Source organism: Musca autumnalis, unplaced genomic scaffold (genome assembly GCF_047663935.1).
Source record: "Musca autumnalis isolate F117 unplaced genomic scaffold, ASM4766393v1 scaffold_4, whole genome shotgun sequence".
NCBI classification, from domain to species: Eukaryota; Metazoa; Arthropoda; class Insecta; order Diptera; family Muscidae; genus Musca; species Musca autumnalis.
This window is the reverse complement of record NW_027411977.1, coordinates 147,569,257-147,593,507: the sequence shown is the minus strand read 5'-3', so window position 1 is coordinate 147,593,507 and position 24,251 is coordinate 147,569,257. Positions and strand designations below refer to the sequence as shown.

Genomic DNA, 24,251 nt, shown 5'->3' with positions numbered 1-24,251 from the left:
TAAAACAAGGCACGAGGGAGTTGTTTCAAATGCAAATTTTAATTTTAGTTAGAAATTAAGGGACGCATGCGCACTCATTTAAAAACATCATGGAGAATGTCTTAGTTATTATTCCCCACATACGATAGCAAATAAAGGTGATGCTGGGTCGTATCTTTTATTCAATCCCTTATAGGGAAATCTAAAAAAATGAGAATATGTCAAATCAAACGAAATTTGTTTGTACTTACTTACTTACTTAGCTGGCCCATTACAGAACATTTGTTCTATAGGCCGAACTAAGAAGAGATCTCCAATCCTCTCTATTTGTTGCTTTGCACACTGGAATACCGCGCCTTGTCATCTCATCATCCACTTGTTTGCGCCATCTATTCCTTGGCCTGCCAATTCTGCGTGCACCGCCATGTGGCATGTATTCATACGCCTTTTTAGCGGGTTCATCATCGCTCATTCTTATGATATGGCCTAGCCAACGCAATCGCTGCATCTCGATACGTTTAACAATATTGATGTCGTTGTATAGCAGATACAGCTCGTGGTTCATGCGACGTCGATATTCACCGTCAACGCAGATTGGTCCGTAGATCTTTCGAAGAATTTTTCTCTCAAACACACCAAGCACTGCCATGTCTGCTTGCGCAAGTACCCAGGCTTCGGAGCCATACATCAGCACGGGTAGTATCAGTGTTTTGTAGAGCGTTATTTTTGTTTGACGAGATGTGGCTTTGTTTTTAAACTGCTTACTTAATCCAAAGTAGCATCTGTTGGCCAATACAATTCTTCTTTTTATTTCACAACTGATGTCGTTTGTTGTGTTGACGGAGGTGCCGAGGTAGACGAAGTCTTTTACTACCTCAATATTATAGGAACCAACTTCCACAGTCGGTCCGAGCTCAATGGACGCATTGCGCGTCGACACCATCAACTTGGTCTTCTCACCGTTTACCGCCAGACCCACTTTAGCAGATTCTCCTTCGACCTTTATAAAGGTATCAGTTACTTCTTTTACTGATCGACCCATGATGTCTATATCATCAGCATAAGCAAGTAACATGTGACTGTTGGTGTAGATTGTGCCACTTCTTTTGACGTTTGCCTCTCGTATAACCTTTTCTAGCAGGATGTTGAAGAGGTCACACGAAAGGCTGTCTCCTTGTCTGAAACCTCTTTTGGTACCAAACTCTTCGGAGAGGTTCTTTCCTATTTTAACTGAGGACCTCGTGTCAGTTAAAGTCATTTTACAAAGCCGGATGAGCTTTGCGGGAATACCAAATTCAGACATGGCTTGGAATACCTTTGAGCGCAGCGGACTGTCGAAGGCTGCTTTATAATCGACAAAAAGGTGGTAGGTGTCGATCTGCATCTCTTGGGTCTTCTCCAGGATTTGCCGCAGGGTAAATATCTGGTCAATGGTGGACTTGCCAGGTCTAAAGCCGCATTGGTATGGTCCAATAATCTCGTTGACCATTGGCTTTAGTCGTTCGCACAATATCCCTGACACGATCTTGTAGGCAATAGGGAGTAGACTTATGCCCCTATAGTTAGAGCATACAGTCTTATCTCCCTTCTTGTGGACGGGGCACAGGATACTCAGGTTCCAATCGTCGGGTACTCGTTCTTCCTGCCAGATGGTGCTAACTAGCTGATGAATACACCTTATCAGCGTGTCGCCTCCGGTTTTGAACAGCTCGGCTGGTAAGCCATCGGCCCCTGCTGCCTTATTATTCTTCAGCCGATTTATTGCTGTCTTTACCTCATCTTGGCTGGGCGGTATACATTCAATACCATCTTCTAGGATTGGGACTGTGGTATCTTCGTCGTCTTCGCTGCTATTGGATACCAACAGATTTGAAAAATGTTCTTTCCATATCCTGAGTACACTATCTGTATCAGTTACCAAATTACCTTGCTGGTCTCTACAGGAGGATGTGCCTGTACCAAAGCCATCAGTTTGATGCTTGACTCTTTGGTAGAATTTTCGGACTTCATTCTGGCTCCTGTACATCTCGATTTTTTCACACTCCCGCTTTTCCATCTCTCTCTTTTTCCTGCGGAAAAGACGTTTCTCCTCTCTCCTTTTCTCCCTGTATCTCTCTCGTGCGCTACGCGTTGCTACGGATTGTAAAGTAGCCTTATATGCCGCATTTTTTTCTTCGGTGGCAGCACGACACTCCTCATCATACCATGGATTCCTTGGTGGAGGTCTCTGGTATCCAAGTATGGATTTTGCGGCTGTTTGCATGGAGTGGGCAATGCTTTGCCATTGCGCTGATATGTTATCGGGATGAGGAGGGCTTTGATTAAGCAATTGGGCTAGTTGAGTGGAATATGCTGTGGCTATCTGTTGTGATTGCAGCTTACCGATGTCTAACTTTCGTGTTGTGTCTGTTCGTACTTTGTTTGCTACGTTTAAGCGGGTGCGTACCTTTGCTGCAACAAGGTAGTGGTCCGAATCAATGTTTGCGCCTCGGAACGATCGTACATCCAACACGCTCGATGAATGTCTTCCATCTATCACAACATGATCAATTTGGTTTCTTGTTTTCTGATCTGGAGACAGCCAGGTGCCCTTATGAATATCGAGATGATTAAATCTGGTACTGCTAACTACCATGTTTTTTGCAGCTGCAAAGTCTATCAGTCTCATACCATTGTCAGATGTTTCACTGTGGAGACTGAATTTCCCGACTGTTGGGCCAAAGATATTCTCCTTTCCAATTTTGGCATTAAAATCGCCTAGAATGATTTTAATGTCATGGGCAGGGCAACGGTCATATGTTTCTTCTAAGCGCTCGTAAAATATATCTTTGGTCTGTTCATCCTTTTCTTCAGTGGGAGCATGAGCGCAGATAAAGCTGATGTTGAAGAATTTAGCTTTTATTCGAATTGCAGCAAGTCTTTCATTCACTGGAGTGAAGCTGGATACAAGATGTTTTAGTCTCCGACTAACTACGAATCCACAACCAAACTCATGCTTTACGTCATGGCAGCTATAATACAGTGCGTCACCTTTAGGTGTTGTTGTGACGCCTTTCCCAATCCATCGTATTTCCTGTATGGCAGTAATATCGGTCTTGTACTTTTCAAGTACGTCTGCCAATGCGAAGACTGCACCTTCTCTATAAAGAGTGCGAACATTCCAGGTGCAGATTCGCAGATCATGGTCCTTAAAACGTTTGCGGGGTTCGTCAACCTTAGAGGGGTTTGTTTTTCTTTTCTTTCGTTTTTTCATAGTAGGCTGTTTTTTCTAGGGGAGGGTTACTAACCCGACGCCCAAACCCAAGTTTTTAACGTTCTTATGGGTGAACGCGCGGCACATGTTAGCTCACTACCTTTAACGGGTGTTAAAGGCAGTTCCCCAGGTGACACCACGGGGAGGTCAGTGTCCACTTGGGATGAAAGAGGGACCAAGATAAATCCTGGGCTTTGCCATGTTAAAACCGGTCAGGACCGTTCCTTGGTATCTTCCATCCCCTACGTCACCTGAAATTTGTTTGTACCAACCATTATTCTTCAAATAAAACTTTCATTAAATATAACTAACTACACTCTAAAATTTCTGCACAAGATGCGACATAAATGTGCGCAATTTTAAACATTTTTGTTGAAATACGATTTTTAGGCATAAAATGTTTCAAATTTAGGAATTTATTGTTCCATATTCATTCACTTTAGACTCATAGGTTCACAATTTATGCGTAAAAATCGTATTTCAACAAAAATGTTTAAAATTGCACACATTTGTGTCGCATCCTGTTGCACTAACCGTATTCATCATATTCATCGTATTTCACGTGTTTGTGTTCGCAGTACCTAAAATCACAAGTTTCGCCTTATGTCTGGCTGCGGAAACAAGTTACTCTTTGTAGCGTCAGCTAATGGTGCTATACACAGTCCACTCCTTTCGGTACCTCCCCCACAAAAATTCAAAATTTTTCGCTAAAATGGTGCGCACGATAACTTTCGAAGGGAGTCACCGAATTGGTCATAATTTGCATATGGTATTATTTTCAGGCATAGATCGGAATCAAATATGGACTATATCGTTCAACACAAAATTCGGAAAAAGTGAAGTCTAAGAGCTCCTCTCGGATCTGTTCAAATTTTTTTCAGCATATTGTCCTTGCGACCCTCTTTACGCAGTACAATTTTTTTTCTTGTGCAATTCCAAACTTCGTGAGATAATGGCCTAAAAGCTTACGGCCTTACCCTGACGGCACCAACTAAAATGGCAAATCCGCACGCTAACTCTAGCAGGGTGTTTCTGATTAGTCCAAACTTTGCACATCGCATAATTTCATCTAGTTATAAATCAGGTTGAAATATGGACTATATCGGTCCCGTCCTTCAGGTAACTCCCACACCAAATTTGGGAAAAGTGCAGTTTACCAGCTCATCTCGGAACGTTTTGACATTTTTTCCGAAAAGTTTTTCTTGCGGGCCCTGTTACAACCTTGCATTTTTCGAGGGCAAGTCCATACTTCCTGAGATAATGACCCAAAGTCTCCAAATAAGTCTGTCGACACCAACTAAACTAAGTAGTACGTAAGATAGCCCTCAAAGGGAGAAACCGATTTGGTCCAGACATTGTACATCGTACTATCTCTTACAGTATCGAATTATGTCCGAATATTGACTACATCAGACCACTCTTTCGGGTGCCTCCCCACAAGGTGTGGAAAAAGTGCAGATTAAGGACTCGTGAGGGAACATGTTGTGTATGCCGCTCTAGTTAAGACGGACCAATTTTTTTCGGGGGCAAATCCATACTTCCTGAAAAATTGGCCCAAAAACTCAAGAAACCCCTATAGATGTCAGAATTATTGTGTCTGCTTATTTTCTTTAGGTGTGTTTATTGGGGGCAGGTCATACTTCTCGATGTATGGTCCCCGAAATCTTTGTAGCCACCAACGACACAAAGCTGTTTTTTTAATGTTAAGGAGATACGAATTTAATCGCATAGATGGAGTTTTATAAGTCAGTCGAATGTTTTGGTGCACTTTCTCCGAAACATGTCGCACAAAAGTTTAAAATTGTTGCACTTCTGTTAAGCTTAACGTAAAGTTCCGGATTGATTTGAAATTTATTTCAGAGATACCTTTGTGTTTTCTATTACAGTGGTTTCATTTTATTATTACTTTACTAGTTTAAACACAAACTTTTTAAAATGTTTAATTATTTGATCCAACACTTTTTTATACCTAAAATATAAAAAAAAACTAAAAGTTGTTTTTTTAATAAATAAGGGAGAGCGGATTTTATTCGAATCGAATTTCTATAACACTTTTTAGTGCTAATATTAAGTGAGCCAATCCTCACGGTGCTCTTGAAGCAACTTTAAATGGAAGGTGCTTACAACTGGGAAGTTTTTGCGGATTCTGAAACTAAAATGTTCATAGATGAGCAAAATAAAAAAAAAACAAAAAAAAACGTCGAAGCGCTTTTAAATTAAATCATGATTCAAGTTGACATTTTTAGGGGTTGTTTAGGTTACCAGGATTTTGAAAACCGCAAGCCCTATCGAAATGAAACTAACGAAAATATTGTAGCTATAAAAATTCTCTACAAGATTGAACTTTATGATAATTTCGTAGGTTTAACCGTTATTGCGATATAAAAGTTCAAATTGGGACAATGCATTGACTGTATCGCAACCTCATAAAGCAATGTCATACATGGTGCGCCTTAACTAACTTCAAGTGAAAACCGCTTACACCTGGGAAGATTTTGCGGTTTTTGAAACAGCAATGTTCATAGGTGAGTAAAATCCAAAAAACAAGAAAAAATCGCTGGAGGGATTTTAAATAAATCGCGGTTAAAGTTCACATTTTTAGGGGTTTTTAAGGTTTTCGCGATTTTGCTTGGAAACCGTAAGTCCTATCGAAATGGGGCTAAGGAAAATCTTGTAGCTGAGAAAATTCTCTAAAAGATTGACTTTCGTAATTTTATCCTAGGTTGTACCATTTTTGATATATAAAAGTTCAGATCACCTTTTTAGGATTTTTGTTAGGTTTTCGCTATTTTGCTTGAAAGCGGCAAGTCTTCTCGAAATGGGGCTAGAGAAAATCTTGTAGCTGCGAAAACTTTCTACAAGATTGGCTTTCGTAATTTTTTCCTAGGTTCTACCATTTTTGAGATATAAAAGTTAAAATTAGGAAATTACAGTCATAACATTGTTTTATAAGGAGGCGATAGCTGTATCGTTTTATAAGGAGGCGATAGCTGTATCAGTGCATTGTCCCATACTTCTATATCTTAGAAATGGTGAAACCTAGGACAATGTCATAAAAGTCAATCTTGTAGAGAAATTTTACTGCTACATTTTCTCTAATCCCACTTAGATTTGATTTGCGGTTTCCAAGCAAAATCGTGAAAACCTAAACAACCCCTAAAAATGTCAACTTGAATCGCGATTTATTTAAAAAGCGCTCCTGCGATTTTTTGTTTGTTTTTTGATTCTTCTCATCTATGAATATTGTAGTTTCATAATCCGCAAAGGATTCCCAGGTGTAAACACCTTCCATATAAAGTTGATTCAAGAGCACCGTATCCTCTTTAAGGCTCTTGTGAGCACACGGAACATGGTAGAGACGAATGAATGCTCTTATGGAGCAAATTCGAAGTGAGTCAGTCTATGGTGCAACTAATTTGTAAATACAAATGAAAATAATTTTTTAAATTATTTATTCTGATAAAATACTGAATCCAAGTAGTCGTAGAGTGCAATAAAATCTTGCACATCTAGTGTTGCAAATTAAATTTCTTTCATTTATATAAACCCTTATATTTTATTTAATTTTTTTTTTCAAAATAAAATTAAAATATGACAAATTGTACTCTTGTGTAAACATTCGTACGAAAAATCGTATATCACATTGTGAATTGTTACCACGTTCGAATTTGATTCTTGGCTTTGCTATTATAGTATGCATTTTCACCACAAATTTTTTTGATTGTGAACTTGACTAAGTTGAAGGAAAACAATGTACACACCATTCTCATATCTTTTGAATTCTTGGTTGGCAATGTCATCAGCAATGTCTTCACTAAAAAGGTAGAGGGCGCTTAAAACGTATGACGCCATCTGGCAACTGGTAGCACGAAATGAAATGAATATACTCCACAGTATTAAATTTACCACTTGTAATGGTGAAAAATAAAGTCGAACCGTGCTATCGACATTGAACTGTTTTATATATAAAAAAACAAACATACATCGCAATATTTATTCGACCCTCCTATAGAGAATTATTTGTAGCAATAACGTCCATGCATTTTTAATATTTAACTTTGTTTTGTTAAAAAATATTAATCCTCTTTTTGTTTCCTATTTTTAGGTTGTCTATGGTCCCGATGGTCAACCCGTTCGTCCCGAATCAAAACGTGGTCGCGGCAAAGGAAAAACTGCAGCTGGAAATACAACACCAACAACAGGGGTAAGTCATATAATAATATAACATAGTCCTGTAGAACCTGATTCGGTCCAAACACGGATTTACATAAGCAAACCATTTTTCAAAATAACTAATATTTCAGAACCTGTAAGAATCCAAAATTTTCGAAACTTGTATACCCTCAGCATTTATGCTAACGAGGGTATATACACATTCTTACGGGCAAAATATGCCTCATCGAAATAATGGTTTTAGACCCCAAGTATGTTTGGACGAAATGTGTTTCAGACAATTTGGAGTTGATTCAGCCGCCCGTTCGTCTGTTTGTCTGTCTGACTGGCTGGCTGGAGCGCACGATAACTCGCCAAAGGATCAACCGATTCGGTCCAAAATTTGGCTTTCGTAATATTTTGTCCAAACTTAGTTTAAGTTTGAAGATGGGTTATATAGGTCCACTCCTTCCGGTATCTCCCTCACAAAAGTTCGGAAATGTTCGGAAAATTTAAACGCACGATAACTCTTAAAGGTAGTAACCGATTTGGTCCATATTTTGCACATCGTGAAATTTTTACCAGACGTAGATGAGGTTCTAATACGGTACTCAATCGGTAAACTGCTTCGGGTACCTCCCACACAAAATTTTGGAAAAGTTCAGTTTAGGACCTGCTGTCGAATCACCTTGGTTTTTGTTATAACAACTTGTATTCACTGTCTCCCATACGAAGGTACAAGTTTCATAAGGGGCAAGTCCATACTTTCTGAGAAAATAACCTGAAAGTTGAAAAAACCCCTACGACACCATGTATAGTGGTTGGAGCGCAATATAATTCTCGAACGGATATGCCGATTTCGTCCAAAATTTGGCCTTCGTAATATTGTGTCCAAACTTAGTTTATGTTCGAAGATAAACCATATCGGTCCACTACTTCAGGTACCTCCCCCACAAAAGTTCAAAAATGTTCGGAAAAATTGTGCCAGGATAACTCTTGAAGAAAGTGGTTGATTTGGTCCATACTTTACACATACTAATATATCTACCAGATATAGATCAGGTTCGAATATGGACTGTATTTGTCCACTCCATCCGGTACCTCCCACACAAAATTTCGGATATGTTTACTTTAGGACCTGCAATCGAATGACTTTGATTTTTGTTGAGCCAACTTACATTCGCTGCCTCAATTACGATGGTAAAAGTTTTTTTTTCAAGGGCAATTCCATACTTCTTGAGGGTGTAAAAACCCCCTATGGCACCCCCATGGTCTATGTCGGTCCATTTCTTTAAGTACCTCTTCCGCAAAACTTTTGAAAATCAAAATTTTTGCCGGTTCATACGCCCAACATTTTGAAACCAACTAAATACATAAGTTTTTTTGGGAAAAAAGTGTTTCAATTTACACAGGCTGAGGGTATATCTCTGTCGAAAAAGCCGACTGATACTTTTTTACTTGTTTATTATGTTTCTTACCCTCAGCCTATAGGCTAACGATACCTTTATTTTAATAAGATAAAAACATATGTTTGAACGAAATCAGTTGCTGAGTCGATTTAGCCTTGTCATATATCTGTCTTATTCAAACTTAAATCACGGTCGAAAATGGGCCATTTCGGTCTACTGTTTCCGGTACCTCTCCCACAAACGTTCAAAAATTTTCACTAACATGGGTTCTATGTTTTGGAAATAAGACTTGCCGGGACATAACCGCTTGTATAGACCCAGGAGGTAAATTTAACAGGGAACGAGAAAGATTGCCATAAAGAAATTTTTAAATCTCGAAACTTTGCACATCGTGACGTTTTTCCAATCGTACATCAAGTTCCAAAGTTCAAAATTTCGGGATTCGGATGAGTACTTGAATAATATGTCGAAATACTTACTTGGAAACTGATGAAAAAGGGAAATGCAAAAACCCCCAAAAAATTTTATCATTTTCAAGAATGGTTTTCATTTAATTTTTTAATCTTTTTTGTCGGTACAGTTAATAAGGGTCTATTGAGGAAACGTTGTTGTATCTAATACTCAATAAATATGCTTTAATTCCTGTGACATATTTTTTCGCCTAACATTTTATATTAAATAAAAAATCTTCTAAAAAATTCCTAAACATACCTTTGAAATCTTAAGAAAAGTGGAAAGTTAAAGGTTCTTAACCTTCTCACCTTTTTATTTTTAAGGAAAAACAAAACATTGAGGGATTCTTCAAGTATCACCAATATTGTTGACAGTGTCATTAACTTTTGCCTGCTGTTGCCTTGGCAATGAATTTTCATGAAAATAACAAAAACAGAAAAAGCGTAGGAAAAAAAGATTGTTGTTGTTTTCTAAGCATAAAAACCATTCATAAGCATTCAGTAAGTCGGTTACTTCATTCGTGGTGATTCATTGATTTGTTTTGTTGCCACATTCTATTGTTGTCAGGGTTTTTCTTGTTTTTTGTTTTGCCCAGACTGTCGGCGCATTGTTGACGGAAAGTGAAAAAATACAAATCGCTTTTGATGCCTTCAACTTTGCGTTCACGTTACGAGAATTAACATTGTATCTGTCTGGCAAATGTCTACCAGCGTCGAACATCTAACGTAACTTCTGTCTGATGTGTCACAAATTCATCAACGTCATCAAAACATAGAAAGGAAGAAAGAATAGAAAAACAAATCATGCTAGCCTAGCTTCGACATGATACTTAGGAAAATATCCAAGTTGCCGCAAGAGTGTCTGACTGGGCCTACCTAACTGCAAACCTACCTACGGTCGGTTATTGAAGTGCTTTGGGGCTTTGAATGGTTTTTTGTTGAGAGCTCTGGAAAACATTTACAAAATTGAAATTAATGATAGCCAAGTTATACTATGATAAATGATGGTATTGGCCTAAGGGAAGTGCAGTTTTTTTGATAAAGATGATAAACATAAGTTTTTTTTTCTTTATTTGAAGTTAAATACCTTCAGACATTGATGCGGAAAATTGAAAGTTGGCATATCAATATTAAATAATATTTGTATCAAATAAAATAAACAGTTGTGTACTACATTAAGAACAATTACACTCGACATCCAACAAAGTGTTAACAACTAATTCAAAAGTTCGAAAAACTGGGGTACAGAACAAACTCAAAATCAGCAGTAAAAGCAGTAAAAAAATTACAAGATTAAGGTAATGATGGAACTGATTATTTTCATATTTCATTTGTGCGCCATAGTAGTATTTTGCGGGTTTTAATTCACTGTCTACAACTTATTTACACTGCCACCTCAGTCAATTTTTTAGCATCAAATACGTCATTTATTCGAGAGATATACAGTGGATTTGACAAGTTAAGCAACGCTTTTCACCGAAACACCTAATGTGCTATTGAGTCATTCAAAATTCCCTTATTCAAAATATTGTCACACATTTATAACCAACTTATCGCAGAATATGTGACTCTTCTAATCTAGTCAGTCAGTCATCATCTTTATACGGGTTGGCATTAAATTATCCCAAAAAATGCTATTTAATAAAGACGTTAAAGTTAAAACTTGTTGACATTAAATGTTTCAATAATAATTCTCATAATGATAAGGCATAATACTTACATGACAAGCCCCCAGTTTGATGATTGTCACTACGTATAATACGTCATCCATTAGGAATAATAATGACAACAAATCAACAACTGCTTAACAATAATGATGATGTTGATATATTTCAAGACATCATCAACAAAACGTTACTCATACAAACACTGTTTTTGTATGTATTATCCAAACGTATAATAAGAAGACAAAAAATACAGGCCATTAAAAATGACTTAAATGACCACAGACCGTTTGAGGTGGCAGCCGCTGGCAGCGTTTAGACAATATCATGTGAAACGTTACAGTTAAGCCAGACGAACTGGCGCCAAAAGTGACGGCGGCAAGTGCTTTTTGATTACGAATTAGCCGGTAACCAATACCCATACCAGCTGACAGTAGCAGTTAGCAGTAGCACATTTGGCTTTGCCGAACACCCAACCACATGATAAGGCGATGACGACGGCCTTTCGAACGCACAACGTCACATATTCATTATTAAGAGAAATCTACGTGTTTTTTGCCATGGCGTCAGACATGCCGCTGCATATGTATGACTGACTGATCCAAGCGGCCTTACTAATGGAGCAAACGAAACGATTGTTATGGCATTTACACGATATACCATAGCAGCACTTGTTCACACCGTCCGGGTACGTCTGACAGATTGCCTTGCTGCTTGCCTGCCTTCCAACCTACCTTTCTGTTTATATCAATGCCTAGTCTGGTGTTATATTCATTCCGGGAGAATGGTGATGTTGGTTAGTTAGCCTGACAATGGCAGCAGCAGCAATAACTACCGCAATGATTGAGGGAATTTCTTGGCGTGCGTACGTACTCTACCGTCTGTTCTGCTGCATGATTGTTTGTACGATGAGGTATAAATTGTTTTGTTTGTCAGATATTATAACGTCACCAGACTTTTAACATTCCCCAGCGGCGGCATTTAGCCAATGTTCGTGTTACAGACCAAATACAAAAAATAATAAAAAAAAAACATTCAAGACATTGTGGTTTCAACACGAACTAAGACAAATGAGTAGGCACAGAAAAGTAAGTGAACAGACAAACCTAAGAATACCTAAATAAATTTTAAATTGGGCAACTTGAGAAGGAACATTTTGAAGAAAAATACCACAAAATGTAGAATATGGTGCCCGCAATAATGCTAGTTTTGGCAGGCATCTAAATTTGCAAACGTGAATGCAAAACAAAAGTCGACTTTCGAATCCCTATCTTGAACAGCTAATAGAGTCTTTTTCTGGCACCTGGTTCCCCATAGTCATGGCACGAAGGTTTAATTTAATATTTCAAGGAAAAACTACAACAAAATGGGTGGTCTTAACTTAACCTGCCTAATGATTCCATCAAAAACTCCATGACGCAGTAACAAGGTGTTTTCAAATATCAATCTTTGTTTGAATATTGTTTAAATTTTTTTGATTTTTTGGCGATTTGTGTTTTTGCATTTGTGTAGTTTAGGACGTTGCTATTGATGGTTGGACTAATGCTATGGTCATAGACATTTAAACATAATATAGACATTTAAACATAAAAAATATAAAATAAAAAAGTAAAATTTCTGTTTTTTAATTGTTAAAAGTTCTTAAATAAACTAAAAATTTGAAATTTTTAAAAGCAAATGTTTAAAATTAGAAATTTTAAAAAAGTTTAAATAATGTTAATTTAATAATATCATTAAAAAATAATTTTTAAAGTAATTAAAAAAAAATATTTTAATTTTTAAAACTAAAAAAAAATTAAAAATATAAAATTTAAAAATCAACATTTTTTGTAGAAATTTATTTCAATTTATATTTTGAACTAAATTTAAATGTTTAAAATCTTTTAAAAATGTTTAAAATTAAAAAAAAATATTAAAAAAATCAACAAAAATTAATTTTAAAAGTAATTTTATATAATTTTTTTTTAATTTTAAAATTTATTTTGTTTTATTTTTTTAAATTAAAAGACTATGACTATGATAAAAGGCAATGACTCTCGCTCTAATTGTAGCGAGTTCTACTTTGTACTCGATTTCGTGTGAACATTTCGAAGCTATGTTTCCATAAGTGCCTGGAACAAGAAGTCCAAACCCTTGAGTGAAACAGGGAGTTCCCCAAGGTGGGGTGATATCTCCGGAACTATTTAACCTCTTCCTCTGCTGTATTCCGCCCACTCCAGACTGCATTGATATCATAACGTATACCTACCCTGATGACATCTATGAGAGACTGAACTCATATTTAGCCGATATTACCACCCTTCGCGAGGAATATGCAGATATCCACCACAAAAACTACGGCTACTCTGTTCACCACGTGGACGGCGCAGTATAGAAGAGAGTTGGATGAAGTGGTCGATGGTAGCAGAATTCCACAAACCCAAAATTCTAAAAACAAGTCCCTAGCGGCTGCACTTGGGCAGGTCTGAAGCATTCACACAGACGCAGTTGTTAAAGCCATAATCAAATACAGTGTGAATAAAGTTCTCGGAGTACATCCCCCATTTTCGAGTTTTATTGGAACTGTCAAAAAAATGATTAAGGGCTTATAACCACTTATTGAGAACCAAAGGAAACCATGAATTTTATACAAGAAATCTACCGACATTTTTTAGAGTTTTTTTTCATATGAAAGGTCACACCTAGAGCTACTCTCGGTTTTTTTTTTTTTAAATAATGCATAGTTTTCTGTCAAAACAGTTTGCGATGTCCACTGTAGGTCGAAAAAGAATAAACCGATCAGCATATATTTTGACTTTTTTTTCGCTATAAATCCGTATTTTTTTAAAGTCTATCGCTTAAGACAAGCTTTTTATTTGTATAATAATCCCAAAAAATATATATCTGATCACCCGTACAGAGAGCTAGAAAAATTCCATTTCGAGAAAACCGCGTTTTAAACTTCGATGTTACATACAGATCACAATGAATTGTCCCCTTCTAACGTTCATATCTCAGCTAGTTTTGGTCCGATCGACTCGAAAAGTTTTGCAACATATTTTATTTTACAGTACTTTAAAATGAGCTAATAAAAAATTCCGATTTTTTTGTAAGTGGCCATAACCCTTTAAGCTTCTTTGGCTAAGCATGCTAACAATTAATTGCACCACGTTGAATAGCAATTTTTGAATAGCTTTCTTCAAAAAAATATTAAAACAATGTCCAAATGTTTCATCTTCCCCCAACTTATCATACCACCTTCAAACTGATATTGTGTTACACGCAATCGAAAATTAAAGGCAGTAGGAAAATACAGTATTTTTTCATTTTTTGATTATTGGTCTTTAGTCTTTCTGTAAAGAAGACATCTTTGCACTCATCATCATCATTGCCGTCATTTGCCTTGCTTCGTCTGTGTCGCCACAGCCATGCGCCAGCCAAGAATGGTCGTTAAAATGAGAAACGGCACATGTGCCATGGTATGGTATTCCTGACTACTTTCACAAGTAGTCAATAGCGCCAGTAATTCCAGCATACAAGCTAAGTCACCACCATACCCACCAGCTCTTGTTAAGCTAATCCATAATGTCAGACATGAGTTAGTGGCAGCCAGGCATTCGCACACATTTGTCTCGTGCTATATTGGCACGTATCCACAAACAAAGAAAAGGAAAGGACGGATCATTGGGTAAGAAATCTGAAATCTTGGTCACACTCGAAAAAACTGTTTGGGGGAATATGTATGCGGACATGATTACGATTACCCACAGCGACAGCAAAACAAAAAAAAATATTTAAGGCACAATAAATAGGATCGCAGGTTTTTTTTCTTCTCTCCTTCTGTCTCTCACCCATCATGAAATGGAAACATTGTAAGCTTTTCCTCTTTGTGTTTTAACAAAAGCTGGAGTCATATTGGCTGGTGGCCACACGTTAGTTGCTGCAATAAGTAGCAGCAATTGCTTGCCTCACGTACCAACAGAAGCAGCAAGAGCATTTAAACATCCATCCATCCATTGCTGCGTTTGTATGGCCAAAAGGTTTTTTGATGTTCACCTTGGCGTGATTCGCTTGCCCAAAGAGTTCTACTTTGTCGTTGCAATGTAGCAGACTACGCAGAGTGTTTGTCTGCGATAAGGGTCCATTGGTATTGTGTGACAATATTTTTTCCCTCAGACTTTAAAGTAAACGTACGAGCACACATGCCCACAGACAGCTACACACTGCTGAAGCGAAAGCAAACGAAAAAAATTATAAAGACCGCCACTGTCATCACCATCATTGTATATCCGGGATTCCCAACAAGGCTGATGTTGCAGCTTCTGGTGTCTGCAGCTTGGAGAATGGCCTCCTAGTAGCAATGAAGATAGCAGTCAATGGCACGTGATATGTCGGTTTAATAAGGCGAGATTACAGTATAAGGCGCATAAACCGTTTTACGGCTCCTCTTCTCCGTTTCTATCTCCTTGCCATCCTTCCGACATACTATACATGTGTAGACAAGCGGTCTACTTATTACACAAAAGGTAATGACGACAAACGACATCATCAGGCCACAACAAAAAAAACCTCGTCTCTTAAGTGTTTGATTCACAGACACCATATGCCGCATTCTTTCTTCCATAGAATGGTTGATACCACCACGGGCAACGACTACCACGGTGAGATGAGGATGATGGGAACTTTGGCAAACACACTTCCTTTGAGTTTCATTCACAAAGAACAGTTTTTGTTCTTGTGTGGCGTTTGAAAGCAATTTACCACTAGTTGTTATGCGGCAGGGTTTAGTTCCTCTGCCATTGACTTTGACCTGTTGTGCGCTTTCACTTGCTGCCTGATATTGCCGCCGACTATCACCATGTCTGACATTGGCCGAGAACCGCATTGAATGTTGTGTGTTATTCGTTAAGGGTTCCCATTGTTCGGTCTCGAATGTTTTACTATCATGGCTTTTTTATATCCCACATTTCGTCAAGGACGTCTTCATCTTTGAAGTTTTCTCTAGAAGAACATTTCAATGGATTCGCACATGTTCTAGCTAAAGAAAAGAAAACAACGACAAGGAAATAGTCAATGCTAAAAGTTGGCTGGAAATCATTACTTTCCATAGATATGTTTGGAAAAGAAAAAAAGTTTGTACATTTGTATGTGTATGGATACTCATAACGGATTAGAAAGATACTGCTATGTATGTTTTCTTATGTGTGATTATATGTGGTGATAATGTTCAGACACGACAATCATCTTTTTAGTTGTGACTATTCGTAGAAGAAAATGAAAATAATAGAGTTATGTTTGTGCCACCTCTTGGGGTAAAAACATTTAACCACGCACTCCCAAATCCTTACAAGGATTTTACTTGTTGCTCATTGTCAATGTGTTATGTGAGTGAAACGAAAGTTGCTTAGTGAGGGGAAAGAGAATACACAAATATTGCCATTCAATGTCTAACATTTTGGAATAAGAAAACGGCAGACATGTCTGGAACTAGACAAAACTTGTTGAAATTTGACTGAAATAATAGGTCGAACTACTACAAATGGTGAAAAAGTAAAATATTGAAATCCCAATAGGGTATTGATTTGGGGTTTGACTTTTTATGAGAATGGCTGATAAAACTGTGCAACATTTTTACGACTACCCACAGCGAGAGCAAAACAAAAAAATATTTAAGGCACAATAAATAGGATAGCAGATTTTTTTTCTTCTTTCCTTCTGTCTCTCACCTATCATGAAGTGGAAACATTGTACGCTTTTCCTCTTTGTATGTTAACAAAAGCTGGAGTCACTTTGGCTGGTGGCCACACGATAGTAGCTGCAATAAGTAGCAGCAATTTTTGAAAGTACAGACCAAACGACAAAAACCCTAGTTGGGTTTTGTTGTGTCAGATCCAGCTTGGATTTTATGGCTCCACCTAAACATGGTTACATATTGACTTTTTCAAGCCGTTCTGGGCTACATCGCTAAAACCTATGTGAATATTCATCTGACCTCTGAAGCAAATTTGTAGAAAGGAGCAAGAATAAAATATTTGGAGAAATAATGAAATCAAAAAACTACATTTATTGCCTCAAATTTTATGAAATATCGAAAATGTCCATAATTTGTTTACATTTCGCACGATATCTCCAAACCCGTTTATTTTTTGTTAATGTTTTCTTTTGGAAAAATATTAAATGTAATACACAACTCTTCAGAACATGCCATTGTTGTAAAATGCCTCTATCACGCTGTTTTCAGTATATTTTTCAACGACAATTTAATAAATATATCAATAATGTGGTGATATCCGAAATGCGAGAATAAATTGTTGGTGTGAACTGTGTTTGAAATAAGTGTTTTAAAAGATATGATGCACAATACGCTGAAACAACATGAAGTAAGCATTTTAGTGTTTCAGAATATTCTGAAGAATTGCTGAGAACTTTATTTTAAAGATTTTTGCAAAACATTACTTGCTCCAACTCCCAATAATTTAGCTGATACTGACCAAAATTTCAGCAATTATGTAAAATTTTCTTTATTTTATCGAGTTTGATGCCTTAGATGGAGTTTTTCTTAAATAGTCTTTTCAAAAGATAAGTTCTACTACTTTAGGGCTACAATATTGCCAAAGACAGCAAGGCCAATCGTTTCTGTGATAAAGGCCCGATAAATGCAAAAAAACTGTAGGTTTAGCCCGGTTTTGATGGGGTCATAAAATCCGAACTGGATCTGACAGGACAAACCCTACCAGGGGTTTTGTAGTATCAAAAAATGCTTACTAGAAGTTGTTTGTATTTTCAGTGCTGTATAGTGTAATAAATTCTAATAAATTCCTCCAAGCACATACATACATATGTAAACTTGAATATTTTAAATACTAGAATTGTGTCGTTCATGATTGAACTGGGACCAATTGCGTGAAATGAACGAGAGAAGCCATGTCTAATTCGTTTATATCGTTCATTTAGATTGTCTCGTTTATATAGCTCTTCTAGTTAGACTAAACGAGTGAATATAGTTATTTCATGTTAGTGAACGGAAATGAGCCAAAGAGCGAAATGAACGACGTGGTACCTTTTGGTGAACGGCATGAAGATGATCAATCTGCTCAATGAACGTGTTTATTTATCCAAAAATACGAAATACTGGTATGGTATATTTTAATGAAATGCTATGTTATCACTATGTTCCTCCTTGCTGACTGACGATTTAAGCGATATCGTTAAATGTGCTGATTCTGTGTTTTGTGGGTTAATAATCGGCGACGACATTTGACGAAGTTCGTGAACTCTGCTGGTGGTTTAATGATTGTTAATATCGAGGTGTGTTGATCATTGGGTTCTACGATGACCGGGAGCGACGAAGCTGACAGACAAATCGGGTCGGGTTCAACGATTTAACAATGATCGAGAACGTGTTGATTGTTAACTCAGTTGACGACGTGTTTCTGAACGTCCATCATGTTTAGAAACTCGTCTTATGATGATCTGGAACGACGATTGTTAGGACTAGATATTACTACTATAATTTCTGGCTACGATCTCGTACAAGCTACTGGGTACGTCTACGAACGAACGTTCCTTTAAGGGACAGAATACCAAAATCTCTGTGTGGGACAGGAACCCGAAATCTATATAAGGGACAGTAAAACGAAGTCTCTGTGTGGGACAGAATAACAAAGTCTCTGTGTGCGACATAAAACGCAAGTCTCTGCGTGAACAGTAAACAACGGTCCCTGTGGCAATGTATTAATGTCACAGCTCCAATTCTTGATTTTATTCGCGAGTGAGAGTAGTCAAAGAGTAGAGTAGTACAAGAACTTTACTCTCCACACTTTTGTTTTATGTGGCAGCGCTCGCGGTTATAATATATAATTGTTCCACAAACATCCCTGTACGGACAAAGGAGACTTCTCTCATATCACTGTTCATCCCGATTCATATTGGCTCAATGATATGGAGCCTATTTTCTATGTAGAAAAGATTAACATGACTAAGATACTCTGAAAATGTCGTCAAATATTACGCTGAAAGGTATTTGTCATCATTAATAATTTGATGTTTCCTAGCATGGGAATCGAATCCAGGGGTTCAGCGTGCAAGGTGGATGTGCATACCATTGCACCACTGTGGCGCCCGCGACTACTATTTGTTAAACAAATAAGAATGGGAGTCTAAATGTTCGAAATAGAGTAAGAATTTACTCTAATAGTGAAATCTACGGCCGATTTGTGTGTTCGTGTGTGTAGTAGCTTTGTTGTTACAGATTTGGACAGCATTCCGCAGCCCTTTACTTTCGAGCAAGTAATGAGAGCTTCTCTTTCCATTAACGCATTGAAAAACCATGCACTCACACAGCGTTTGCCCAATTTTGTTGTTGTTGTGTACCGATTGCTGGATTGTGGGCGGTGGTATTCAACGTATTAATAACGTAATAACCACACTTATAAATAAAACAACGGTATGAAAAAAACTAAAACAGTAGAATCTGCACGATTTCAAGCGTATTTAATCCCACTCGAAAACGAGCAAAGCAGAGTATATTCGAGTTCTTTATCTACTCGTAGGAGTACTCCCGCTCGAATCTACTCGGATTCAAGCGATCATTTTAGAACTCTGATATAATCAAGGCAATCCTGTGTCATCCACTCACATAGGATACAATCATTACTGAGAATTGCATCCTTGCAAACCGATAACGTTATTAAAAAAGTTGCGAACGATGTCAACTAAAGCCATATAAACATTGGTATGCATTAGGTTGGGCTGTGTTATGGGGTTGATGCGTTGTTGGTACATATGTTGCTGAGTTGAATATACCTGGCCGAGTGTTGCTCAGGTCGCTCCGGAACGTAGAACCGATCATCGTAAAAGATTGTGAGAGCCGGTATATGTTCATGACAATTTTTCATGTTACACCATCTAAAAGTCTAATAATTATGTTTAGCAGTTTTGGTGGTCGAACCACTGTGCGTCTGTAGCAGAGATCTGCTTGAGCTTGATGGATTCATTGCTTCAACCGCAATCATACTTTATGTGATATTAATTACTTATACAACACAAGTGGGTAACAGTCGGGCAAAGCGGGCAAAAATGTCGGACTTAAAGATTTTGACGTTATAACTGATATATTGTGCCACCCTGGTGCAATGGTATGCACACCCGCCTTGCATTCTGAAGGTCGTGGATTCGATTCCCCGGCCAGGCAACTTTAACAAATGTTCAATGGTGGCAAAATACACCTCAGTAATATTGGCGACATTTCCTGAGTATTTCAGCCATGTAAAACTTCTCTACAAGTGGTGTCGAAGACACGCCGTTCGGTCTCGGCGATAAACTGTAGGGGTGCACTCATTGACGTGAGAGAAGTCTCCCTTGTCCCGTCTGGGATGTTTGTGGAACAATTATATTATATATATATATATATATATATATATATATATATATATATATATATAACTGATATATTGTCATAAACGTTGTCGTTATTACCGATTTCAACAGTATTTTCTTCTTTCAATACTAGCATAAGGTACAACACGACTACGCATATACTTTCTTTAACCAATGAATCGTCCTCTACCTTCTATAAAAGTAGTACATGCAACATGTGTCTGAAAATAGCAACTTTTTTCGGTAGACGTTTGTAGGAATACGGAAAGATATGGCGGGCGGTTCCTGTCGCCACGTGTTCATTTTGTTGACATACAACAGATTTCAATTTACTTTCATTGCCAAAGGAACAAAAAACTATGAGGATGGTCATACAGCAGCTTTTACGTTCTCTTCTTCTTTATATTGTTACCATTACACCAGATTAGTAATGGCATCATCTCTCTATTGGGCTGCTTGATGAGTGTTGGCCTTAGAAAAAAACAAATAAACGCGATTTTGTTGTTGCGTTATTGCCGGTATTCCACACTCCCAACGATTAAGGCATAGTTTTCACCATACATGTCATCGGAGTATGGGAGAGAGAACCGAGATATGAATTGGTATGCCACAAACGTGGCACTTTTGTTTGTCTGTCCATCTGGGCTATGGTGTCACGGCTTTGATTCATGCATTGCACCAAGTTTTCAGACATCCTGAAACGTTTACACAAAATCCACATCCACATGGAGGGAGCAAGCACTACTGCGATGCACTTGTTGAAATAACTTTACTAAGATTTTTTGTTTGCACTTTCATGTTTTGCCTTCCTTCCTTATAAATGATGGCATGTCGTCCATGTCGATGGTGGTTTGCTGCTCTTGGCTGGCGCGAGCGCCTTGGTTAGGATGCATGTGGAACTGTTGGCATGACATTGAATGTCGGTTATTTGTGTCGTAGTCGCGTATTCAATTCAATTCACTTTGCCCAGTTGTAGTTGGCTGTTGCTGACACACTTTATCCTGCCTGGACTAACAGTTCTAACAGTTTTTGCCTTGACTAAAGTTGGAAAGTTAAATTCCAACAGCCTTAACAAAACTAGGTCCAGACCAATATCAATGAGTAACAAACCGAAAAAAAACAAACGAATACAACAGAGGAGTCACTTTACAATTTGGCACATGGACAACGATGCTGCGAGCATTACTTGTACCGGGGATATCTCTCTTTCTGGGAGTTAAATGCCTCAAAAGCAGTTAGTTAGTGGAGTTTTGGTGGAAAAAACGCAAGGGTTCTTTTTTTCCTATGCTGTGAATTCTCATTTTTTGCCTTGCTTCATCTGTTCCACAAAAACGATGTGGAGATTCACAGTCAGAGCTTTGGTATTGTGCCACCACATATTGGCTGTTCTTCTTCGCCTGGCTTGGCTATGCTGCTGCTGTACTACAATCAGTCTATCTGCATTTCGCCATTAGTATGGAACTCCGGTATCAGTGAATCTGCATGGTTTTAGTTGGTACGGCTCAATGGAATGATATGCATGCAGCCCGTCCTGGCAGTACCAATGGTGAAAGCAAAGTTTCCACTTGATCTATATTTCCATGGCAGTTGTATTTAAGGTCGATGCAATTGTCTGTCCTTTGCCATAACTCCTCCAGTGTAGTGGTATAGGATTTTTTGGTGTTGTTGTTGTTATTGTTACTGGCTGCATCATCAGACACATTGACACAGATTTTGGACATGTTTTTTTTCTTTCTTTGTTAATTTCCCATAAATTCTAGACTAACTGAATTTCTAGCTGCCACCATGCACATCATGCTTGGCAGTAGTTGTGTTGTCTGATGTCATATGAAGGTCGCTGGAAACACTGGAGAACACAACGAAATTCACAATTTTTCAAATAAGCTAACGGAAATGACCTTGTGGCCATTGCAAATAGGGGTTTTATCTGTGAGTGGTTTCACTTGTTTCCTCTCAAAAAGGTGCTATAAAAGTTTGGCTCGAAATTGGGGAAAATTTAAATTTATTTCATATTAATAACAGTTCGGATTGTGGTTGCCATACGATATTTTTTGCAAAGACGTATAGCAATAAAGACCCGAACAAATGCATTTTCCAAAAACATATGATAATAGTTCCACATTTTAGTTACAGATGGCTACACAACACACTGGAATTGATAACAGCAATGCCAATCGTTTTTTATTCCCATTTCTCGCGGCAGAAAACATTAACGTCGTGTTTTGTGGCTGAAATTTATTTCTTCACTATTTCTTATTTTTTATTTAATAAAAAAACAAAAGTCAACGCCGTAAAATTTGAGTTTTAATGTTTTTCTTGTCAATATTCCAATGAGTAACAGTTTTCGTTTAACAGAATGTTGCTATGATGTCGTAGCAACAGAGGTTAACTCCCTCTACAGTTAATTTTTCACAATTGACTTTTCCTATCTTATAATATTGACATCTTTGTTTTTTGCTCTAAAAATTCTCAATTCATTCTCTTACTTTTTATCAAAAAAAAAAAAATGAAATACAAAAAAAACTTTTTCATTGTCAAAGGTCAATTGTCTTCTCCTTATGGTATCCTTGAACTTCAATTAATTCTTTACATAAGGTCATCTGTAAAAGTTCCGGCATCTGAGCATATTTCTTTGGTAAAGAAAGCCAAACAACCTGTTGCAAATAACCCAAAGCAAAATACTTCCTTACTTTGAACACCAACAAGCGGCCATGTAGGAAGGCAATGTCATAAAAAAAACTTCTAAAAAAGGTCGAACGTCTTCGATGGCAACCAGAGAGTGGTAGAAACTTGATGAAGGAACAAAAAAGGATCTCATTGATTTCCATGGAAACCCCTAACAAAAAAACACTCAAAAGACTTTAGACATTTGCCAGACACCAAAACAAAAGCAAAAGGACGAAGACAAAGAAGCATGACAAGGAATTCTATAAATATAAATACCAAAAGCAATGAAACAAAAAAGGATGAAAAAATCATAAAAACATGGTCATAGAATGCAATAACAGCAACAAGCACAAGGGACGACAAAGCAACAGATACAAAAAGCGTGTCCTTTTCAGCATTTGCAATAAAATCTTCAGTATAGCAGCAGCAGCCAACAAACACAACAGCTTGGGCAGGGGAGGAAGACATTGTGTTTTCAATTTGCCGTTTTTTAAGAGGGAAATGACCCAAAAATCACGTGTCCTTTCTTTGCAAACGTTTGTTCTCCGTCTATCTATCCCAAACCAAATAATAAGGGTTAAGAAAACTTAACTTTAACGCTTACTACAAAAAGGGTAAAAACTGCGTTAGCATACCCCTGCGGGCCCATAAACAAAAAGCCATGAATGAACTTTATAGAAAAAGGAAAAGAACAGCAGGAGAATGGATATACGCACTGAAGTCAATGACCAAAACAACAACAACACACAATAATGTTTGGTTAAACATGACATTGTAATTTGGATGAAATCAAAAAGGCAAATAAACTTGACCTTGAAAAAAGTATCCTTTTTCCCAAAAGTGAGTTTTTTATCAGCCAAAAAAAGGGTCAGGTTTTTTTGTTATTATTCAAAGAAAGGGAAACGGTCCCTTAAGAAGAATGCCAAAACATGACGGGTGGCAAAATAATAACAGCATAGGATAGAAGAAGCAACAGTTAAGTGAAATTTAATAATCCGGAAGTACTGGGGGTGACATTGACCTTAACCCAAAACTTTAGGATGTCAAGGATAAATAAGAGACAAAAACCCAAAACAACTCCAGCAAACACATCAGACGGGCAGACAAAGTATAACTGCAAGGCAATCATACAACAGAAAAACATTGAGATTGGCCATGGCTCTTGACAATGGAGGAAAAGCAAATAAACAAAAAATTGCTACAAATGTTACTAAGATACTAAACCAGCCAACAGAGCCCAACATGCCGCTGCTGCCTATTCACATGTTACCGGGTCTTTTTGACAGTGTAGCTTGTGTCTTGGCTAACAGCTCAACTG

General features: G+C 37.6%; 1 protein-coding gene and 1 long non-coding RNA gene across 9 annotated transcripts in view; one reads left to right on the top strand and one right to left on the bottom strand.

The window, feature by feature from the left end:
• The window catches only part of Tet (Ten-Eleven Translocation (TET) family protein), a 344,582-nt gene that overhangs the window by 139,687 nt on the left and 180,644 nt on the right, over positions 1-24,251 (top strand). For all 7 annotated transcript variants that reach the window (XM_073985814.1, XM_073985820.1, XM_073985819.1 and 4 more), the window contains exon 5: positions 7,338-7,436. In XM_073985814.1, coding sequence (XP_073841915.1) covers positions 7,338-7,436 — 99 coding nt within the window. The remainder of the gene's footprint in view (positions 1-7,337; positions 7,437-24,251) is intronic.
• Positions 1-24,251, bottom strand: part of LOC141403431 (uncharacterized) — a 55,079-nt gene that overhangs the window by 19,679 nt on the left and 11,149 nt on the right. The window lies entirely within an intron of this gene.